This window comes from Sceloporus occidentalis, unplaced genomic scaffold (genome assembly GCF_023333645.1).
Source record: "Sceloporus occidentalis isolate IW3139 unplaced genomic scaffold, rSceOcc1.0.p SCAF_4, whole genome shotgun sequence".
NCBI classification, from domain to species: Eukaryota; Metazoa; Chordata; class Lepidosauria; order Squamata; family Phrynosomatidae; genus Sceloporus; species Sceloporus occidentalis.
Genome location: NW_028316984.1, coordinates 71,222,619 through 71,231,746, shown reverse-complemented (window position 1 = coordinate 71,231,746; position 9,128 = coordinate 71,222,619). Strand labels below are relative to the sequence as shown.

The window sequence follows — 9,128 nt, the reverse complement described above, 5'->3', positions numbered from 1 at the left end:
CCTTCCTTCCTTCCTTCCTTCCTGCCCCCTTTGCTGTCTCCCTAGCCTTGGAGCTTCCCTTCCCTCCCCGGCCCTTGCCTTCCTCCGGAGGGTCCCCCTCGGGGCCCAGCCTTCCCCCGGCCCTCCTGCTCCTGCTCCTGCTCCAGCCCCGACCGGAGCCCCGCCGAAGGAAGGAGGGCTCCGGCGGGCCCTTGCCCGATGACGCTGGGCTGAAGGCTGCTGCTGCTGCTGCTGGGGCTGGTGCCGGGGAGCGAGGCCGGAGATGCCTTCGCCGGGGCTGCTGCCGCCGCTGCTGCTGCCGGAGTGAGGGCGCTGCCCCTCGGCCCCCGGGAGCCCCGGCCGCTGCCGCCCGCTGCTTGGCTCGGCTGCGCTGCGAGGCTCGTGGGGCGGCATGGCCCCGGGGGCGCGGGGGCCTCCGGGGGCCTGGCTGCTGCTGCTGGGGCTGGGGCTGCTGCTGGGGCTGGCGGCGCTGGGGCTGCCCTTGGCCTCGGCCCGCTCCTCCCCGGGCCCCTCGGGCCCCTCGGCCTCCTCCTGCTCCTCCTGCGCCTTCCGACGGCGAGCGGCGCCGGCCTCGGCCTCCTCCCTCCTCCAGGAAGAGCAGCCGGAGGAGCAGCGGGAGAAGGGCCCTGCATCATCGGCGGCGGCGGAGGAGGAGGGAGGCAGGCCCGGCCCCGAGGGCCCCGAGGGGGAGTTCGTGGAGGCCGTCAAGCGGCACATCCTGAGCCGGCTGCAGCTGCGGGAGAGGCCCAACATCACCCACGCCGTCCCCCGGGCCGCCCTGGTCACCGCCCTCCGCAAGCTCCACGCCGGGAGGCTCCGCCAGGACGGCCGCCTGGAGATCCCCAGCCTCGACGGGCAGCCCAGCCACGCCGCCCCCGGAGAGGGGCCCCCCGGGACACACAGGGACCTCGCCGACGCCACCGGAGCCGCCTCCGAGATCATCAGCTTCGCCGAGACAGGTGGGGACCCCCCCCTCCCCCGGGGAAGGGCAGGGCAGGAAGGCCGGAGGGAGCCCCATCCCCCATCCCCCCTCTGGCCCTCGGGAGCCCCCTCTTCCTCCCTCCCTCCCTCCCTCCCCGAGGGCCCTCCGAGGCCGGCTCCTGGCTGCTGGCGCCCCTCTGCCTGGGAGCTGGCTTCTTCCCCTGCCTTTCTAGAGCGCTTCGCAGAGGAAGGCTCGGAAAGAGAAGGCAAGGCTGAAAACCCCGCCAAGCGGCCTGGATCTAAAGCAGCCACACTCCCGCGATGGAGGGTCTCTCCAAAGCCATCCCAAGAAGACTGGGAAGCGGCAGAGGCCCAAGCGAGATCCCGCCGCTGGCCCAGAGAGGAGGGCCCCGGGAGGGAGCCCCCGCCACTTGGCTCCTCCGCCAGCCTTCTTCCCCGGGGGGCTCTTTTCACCCTCTCCGCCCCTTCCCACACGTCTAGGTCACCCCTCTTCCCCTGCCTTTCTCGCTTGCTTCTCTTGCCATCCGCCCCGATCTGACCTGCCCCACATCCCAAGACCAGCCGCATTGGCAAGTCAAAGGCTTTCACAGCTGGCCAGCAGCCATAGTTTCTTGTGGGTTTTTCAGGCCATGTTCTAGAAGAGTTGATTCCTGACGTTCCCCAGCATCTGTGGCTGGCATGGAAGAGAGGAATCGGGAAAAACCTTTCTAGAACATGGCTTCATAGCCTGAAAAACCCAACCCAAACCCTGGCCACTGGTTTCCCTCCCTGTCTGCCCACCTTGACTTAGCCAGTCCTTGTGCCACCTGTGCCAGTTCCACTCATCCCCCATCCATTGGGGCATTCTCTCCCCATATTCACACATAAGTGTTATTCTTACCCCCATCCAGTTACTATCTCCCCTGCCACTCATCTTGGTTCCTTCAATGCACCCACTTGATCTTTTCCTCACCCTCCGTTTTCCAGTGACCTAGAGACTATCTGTCTTTCCATCCTTAATGCTGTGAGACCTCTTCTCCTTCCATCTATCCATCCATCCATCCCTCCCTTCCCACACTCTCTGTACCACCCCACTTTCCCCACCTCCCTCTGTGCCCATGGATCCTTCTCCTTTTGTGCCCCTTTTGGCACACCAGTCACTGTCTTACACCAGCATGCCCTGATTTATTTCCCTGTTCTGTACATCCACCTTCCTGTCAACATCCTATTTCTTCTTTCTCTTGTGCTCCCCATCTCAGTCAGTCTCCAGTGTTTTTGTTTATTTATATATTTAATACCCCACATTGTTTCCATAGAATATCCCACTCGCCCCAAACCCCAAACCGGGACTCAAAGCAGCTTACAAAACTGCAGTATAGATAAAGACATAGGACCTTATCACACAGGAGGCAAAGTGCCCAAATCCTGTGGAGAAACAGGGTTTAGATCCTGGGAATATCCTGCAAAAGCAGGATTGTTTTCAGTCACATGTGGCTAATTGAACATTAACCCAACATTAACTTGTGCAGAAAGTGGGGGAAATCACCAGCTATGCCTTGAAGGGTGGCAGGGCAGAGACAAGGGCCTGCTCCTGCTCCTTCTCTTCCATTTTTGCCATACAGCTCCTCTGTTGGTCTCCTCCCCTCTAACCCTGCTTCCTGACCTATATTTCCCATATAATCTTAATTCTCAGTTCATAAATTGCCCCCTTGGCGATCCCTTCCATCTGGCTAAGCGTGAGTTTGTCCTTAAAGTGTCAGCTCTGCACTGTTTTCTATTTACACCTTCCATACTTACCTGTCTACCTTCTGTCCATCCAGTTGTGTGCACAGAGTAGTAAATCACTACAGAATTTATCCATCTATTTCTTGCCCCAGACATTATTTTTACTGTATACAGTAACTTCTGTTGCTTTCTCTCACTCAGCCTAAACATTGCATATGGCATTCGGTGCAGTTTTCCTCTCCACTCATCAGCAGTATCTACCCAAATTTGTCTCTCTGTTATATTCACATACTCTTCCTGATACTGTATGTCTCTATAATCCACTTGGTGGTTATTTGCCTCCACCATTTCCAGACTCTGGGCTTAGTCCAATTTAAGTCTTACCTAGGGTAGACTCACTGATATAAATGGGACTTCTTAAGTCACAGCTAACTTAGATTTTAACTTTATTTCCACTGATTTCAGTGGGTCCGCTCTAAAAGGATTATCGTCCAACTCAAAGGATGCTCGAGGTTAGGACACTGAAAGCCACCTGTGATTTATCCAACTGGGATGTGGTTTTCTTCTTCAAGATCCCAGATCTATCCTCCCATCCCTCTTTCCCATTCTATATTTATCCTTCTGTAGCCAATGACCTTCTATAGCTAATGACCTGGTTCATCTGATTGAACAAATAATTTTCTCAGTCTTTTCACCAATCCACCAAAATGCACACTAGAGACAGTAGTTTTCAAACTGTGCGTCAGAGAAATCTGAATGCTGTGTGTTGGTTTATGAGTTTCAGCAGTGAGAATAGCAGTGGCGGATGGATATGTTCCTTGCAGGCACAGACAGAGAAGCAGGTAGCAGGGTGTGCTCTAAGTCAGCAGTTCTCAACCTTGGGCTCATAGAAAGTTTTTGAACCCAGTTCTTAGAAGTCTAAGCCAGCACAAGGATTCTGGGAGCTGAAGTGTTAAAGATTGAGAACTACTGTTCTAAGTCATGTTCTCAATTCATGTAGGGCAAGGGTGAGCAGATGGCAGCTTTTTGGATGTAGTTGGACTGCAGCTCCCAACACTCCTTGTCAGCATAATCAGTGGTGAGGAAATGCTGGGAGTGAGAGTCCAACAAAAGTCTGGGGGGTGGCACTTTGCCCACCTTGATGCTATGGACTATGCTCATATGAATGTGCAAGGTGTGTGTGTATGTGTCTTCAAGTCACACCCCATGAATTTCACAGGGTTTTCTTAGTAAAGGAGTACTCAGGGGTGGCTTTCCCAGTTCCTTCCTCTCAAGTATATAGCTTACAGCTTATTGTTGTTTTGTGCCTTCAAGTCATTTCCAACTTATGGCAACATCATCACAGGATGTTCTTGACAATACTTGTTCAGAGGGCGGTTTGCCTTTGCCTTTCCCTGAGGCTCATAGAGTGTGACCTCCTAAGATCACCACTGAGTTTCCGTGGCCAAGTGGGGAGTCAAAGCAGTGAAACCACTACACCATGCTGGTTACATACCCCTAAATCCAATGCAAGGGATCTACGATAGTTAGCCAGGAGGGTTTTAGCAAACTTTAAACGAGAAAGTCTGAAAACCACTATATGTGTTGCCTGTTGAAGGGCAGAAGATGGGTTGATGATGAATGGCTGCACTGGGTGAATGGAGAAGTGGCAGATAGGCAGATCTCCTTCAAGAACAATTGTACTTACTTACACTTTATTACCTCAGTCTCCCTGATCAGAGTATTTGTCCATGTTTGCTTGTTCAAATTTCTGTATTCTGTGTATGTCAAGCCCTCCAGATTTTGTTGGACTGCTGCTCCCATCTTCCCTTGCTGTACTGGCTGGGACATATGGGAGTTGTAGTCCAAGGTCATTGGGTGGCCCACATATTATCTTCTCCTCTCTATAGAGTACAAATGGTATTAATTATATTAATATAAATTAATTCAATATTAAAAACAGCACGCATAACATAACAGAGAGTATTCTTGTCTACCATGCTCTCAGAAAATGCAGGTTAAGAGTAACTGTTCTGCTGCTAATGACAAATGCAGTCATAGAACTAACTGATTAAATTTAAATGAATGAAATGGAATTGAATTAAATGGAATGAAGAATATTCAGTAAACCCAGAGCCAGTCTGATCTTTTGCATGTTTAATTAGTTGAGACTTACTCCCAGACAGGTGTGCACAGGATTGCAGCGTTTGGCTTGGAAGTATTTGTGTTGGGAAGTATTGGTGGCATGTGTGTCAGCCTTTCCCATTTACTGGTTGTATTATAAATATATAAACGAAGAAGACAGTAGTCAGATATTACAGCAGCTGGTTTTGTCTTACATTCTTTGATATAGGGGCCTGGGTTTATGTATGTGTGTAGAAGCAATGAGTGCAGTCCAGCATTGCTCACTAACTCCTGCAGCAAAGCAGTGAGACTTATAAGAAATCAGTGTCTGGGCTTCACCTTTTGTACCCGCGGTTAAATAGAACCTCACTTTTAAAATCTACCTGGAGGAGAAGCTCTCTCCGGCCCAGTGTGCCTGGGAATGGCCATGTGCCAAAGAGAACAGGGCTCCTGCACTTCTAAGCGTTGTGTGGGAGACAGAGTGTCAGTACCTGCTAAATTTCTTCTCTTCTACACAACTATCAAAGCTTCCGGAGCCCTGCCCTCTTGGCAAGTTGTAACATACCGGTGAAAACCAACAAGGCTGAATGTTTTCCCCCACCTCACTGCTACCACTGAAAGGACCAGCATATATAAAGTTAGCATCTGAAGGATATGGCTAAGCCTGAACCCTTTCTCTGGATTAATGTTTATGGGATATTTTGGTATAGCGGTGCATGCTTCCACCCTGACACCTGAAATGAAACTCTCCAGACTCAGGTTGACAAACCTGGCTAAAAACTAGGTTTATGTCAAGTGGATGATTTCCCAAGCATCATCATGGGGCTGCTGGGTGAGATTACAGAACTAAATCTAAACTGTAACCAAATCCTTTCTGTGCAAAAAAACCAGTCTCATTGTTAACAATCAGTGCTTTCTGGGAAAATTATACACGAAGGCTGCCTTTGCCAGGCCGACACGTAAAAAAACCCAACCTAATTAGCCCTTATCCAGGTGCTCACAGGGTTCCTTTCATGCCTCTCAATTTATCAGGCTGTAATTGCTTGTATACTGATTTCTAAGGCCCTGGCTTTCTTCCCCACCCCCATCCCAATAGCCTGATTAGTTTCTCTTTGGGAGCTCACTTTGAAATAGGTTTTTAAACACTGGTGCAAGCCCTGAGAGTTCACTTTGCATTTCATAGCCGATGGTTGATTTTCTTTTTCTGATTTGGTCATTTATGTATGTTATTTTAGGCATTTAGTAATGTGCTGCAGATCTTTCCTTTTGGGAGGCGTGGTGGGAGGAGAGAACCTAATTCTTAGGAATTTAATGGTATTTCTTCTTCTTTTCCTCCCTTCTCTCTGCTATCCTAGATGACCTGGCCTCCTCCAGAATGCGTCTTTATTTCTTCATTTCCAATGAAGGGAATCAGAATTTGTTTGTGGTTCAAGCCAGCCTGTGGCTTTACTTGAAGCTGCTTCCATATGTCTTGGAGAAAGGCAGCCGGCGAAAAGTAAGAGTCAAAGTGTATTTCCAAGACTCGGACACTAGCAACAAGTGGAATGTGGTTGAAAAGAAAGTTGATTTGAAAAGAAGTGGCTGGCACACATTTCCCATGACAGAAGCAATCCAGGCTCTGTTTGAGAAAGGGGAGAGAAGACTGAACTTGGATATTCAGTGTGAGGCCTGCGAAGAGTATTCAGTGCTGCCAATTTACGTGGACCCCGGGGATGAATCTCACAGGCCCTTTCTAGTCGTGCAAGCCCGGCTGGCTGACAACAAGCACAGAATTCGGAAAAGAGGCTTGGAGTGTGATGGCAGGACCAATTTATGTTGCAGGCAACAGTTTTACATTGACTTTAGACTCATTGGGTGGAATGACTGGATCATAGCGCCTTTGGGTTACTATGGGAATTACTGTGAAGGGAGCTGCCCGTCCTACTTGGCCGGCGTCCCAGGCTCTGCTTCCTCTTTTCACACCGCAGTAGTGAATCAGTACCGCATGCGAGGGCTCAACCCAGGGACCGTGAACTCCTGCTGCATCCCAACCAAACTTAGCACAATGTCCATGCTGTACTTTGACGATGAATACAACATCGTGAAGAGGGACGTCCCCAATATGATTGTGGAAGAATGTGGCTGTGCCTGACTTGGAGGGGTGTGCGTTGGAAAGGGGAGGGGACTGGGAGGGAGGTGAGAGAAGATTCCAAAACTGAATGGAAACAGAGGGTGTTTTTGCTGTATTTCTTCCTTCCAGGCATGGAAGGGATGTTAAAGGCAATGGCAGCAGCAGCAGCAGCAACAACAACTACTACAACAACAAAGATGTATACCATTTCACTCTGTTGTCAGACAGTGGTGGTTTGTGGATCTTGGACATGAAAATAGCTACCACTTATAAACTAATGCTATGAAGTACCTTATATCCCACCCACACACCCAAGCACATGTACACATAGCAACACGCACACGCAAGTTGCATGATTCACCTGGGAGGAGGGAAGCAAGTGGCCGCAAGTGAGTGTAAATTTGTTCCAGTGAGACACATGGATGGCCCACTAGCCATTTTCCTTCTGTTAGCCAGCTGTGGATTCTGAATGAAACCAGTGGGAAGCACAAGAAAAGAAAACTGTTTAATATATTCTCATACACAGGTATTTAAATGACCAAACGTACAAACGACCACCATCACCTCTAAGGTCTAAAAAAAAGGAAGAAGGAAGTAGCAGGTTACCTGATTATGGCAAGACTGGCCCTTCCTCTTGATGTTAAACATAATGTACATATATATATTATGAAAAAAGAATCACAAATGGCCTATAGCACTTCCAGGGTAGAATGTTGATGGAAGCAGAGGAAAAAAAAGAGAGAGAGAGAGAGAGAGAGGTTGAAAGATGTTGTGATCTTAATATAAAATGGTTGTTGTATTTCTTCTGAATGATATGTTGGCATGATTTCATGCTTTAATGGACCATTAGATGCTCCTATACCTGCCCCATGTGGACTGTTATTGTAGTTTCAGCCATCTGTAAAGGGCTTGTTTCCCCCCAATCCACCCTCTTGGTCCCTGTTTTGCTTACTGTGGTTATAAACAGTCTTCATGTTCTCAGAAACATTGGCAATATCAAAAGTTGCCATTAGTGTTCCACGGCAGGGGAACATCAGAGCCCCTTTGGAGCTGTTGGGAAGGAGGAAAGGGAGACAAGACACCAGCGACAGCACAAATCCATTGATGAGCCCTAAAAAGAAATTATAGTCAGGCAGTGAATTACCTTGGCTCAGGGGAGGGAGATGCAGCGCACCTAAGTAGCACCTAACCAATCTTGGGGAGAGAGAAAGAGATTGTATGTAAGAGAAGACGGTTTTTGTTTTGTTTTCCCAGTTCCCTTCCCAGAATATGTCAAGGATGGCTGCAGAGCTCAAACACCCCCCTACCCCCACATGCTATAGCATAACACTCATAAACTGCTTGAACGCACGTTATTATAGCACTTGCAGATTTCTATGCCTTGAATGGTTGGTACTTGATGGTGCACTTCTCCTTGCTCACTGTCTCTAGGTTAAAAACAAGTGCCGCATGAGCTATGCAATTTAAAGTGTTGACCCATACTAGATGAAACTGGACTGAAATGAGATGGTACTTTTTATATTTTTTTTATACTTGAAATTAAATCTTTTGCTTCTTTTTTTTAAAAAAGCGAATGATTGCTTTTCATGTTTGCACTGATGTAGTTGCATGACTTAGTCAAGAGAAACTGCCATTTGAAAAAAAAGGTTATTTTTATAGCAGCAAAAAAAAGTGATAATAATGAATACAGTGAAATGTATTATACATAAAATTTTGGAACCAAAGAGGCCAGCATATTAATTGTAATTTTTATCAGATGGCAAGGCCATCATATATCTATATATCATGTAATGATACTGAACACTCTCCTGTGAGGCCTAACAGTTCTTTTTCAGGGTGCAAAATGGATTCCATTGTGTTTGGTCAGTGTCTTTTCTATGCCATCATACGTAGTGGACATTATAAGATGTACATCCTTTAAGAGAAAGAAGGAAAGAAAAACCCAATTGTTGTTTGTTTAATAAAGTCCCTTGTAGGTTCTGTTCCATAATAATTTAAATACCAAACAACTTTCACTTAGATTTGCTGTCGGAATATTTTACATTTGTGTACAGTTTAAGTAAATAAAACAGAACAGAAACAAAAAAAGTTTGGGAACCGCAGCGGCTTCTTGCAGTTGCACTGGCCTGTTTGAGAAACTTTTGTTTAAAAGTATCCATAGCTTGGAAGATCAAGGCCTTGCTGACTGAGCATGCTTTATATACACTGTTGAATGGACCTTGAATGCATTGCTGTTTGTAGCAGGAGGAGGGCCAGGAAACTCACAGGG

At 48.2% G+C, this 9,128-nt stretch overlaps 1 protein-coding gene across 1 annotated transcript; it reads left to right on the top strand.

Moving 5' to 3' along the window:
* The first annotated feature begins 391 nt into the window (after positions 1-391).
* LOC149313981 (inhibin beta B chain-like) lies at positions 392-8,926 on the top strand. Its single transcript, XM_089523050.1, has 2 exons — positions 392-959; positions 6,105-8,926. The coding sequence occupies exons 1-2, from the start codon at positions 392-394 to the stop codon at positions 6,878-6,880; spliced, it is 1,344 nt and encodes a 447-aa protein (XP_089379176.1). The 3' UTR covers positions 6,881-8,926.
* Positions 8,927-9,128: the final 202 nt, after the last annotated feature.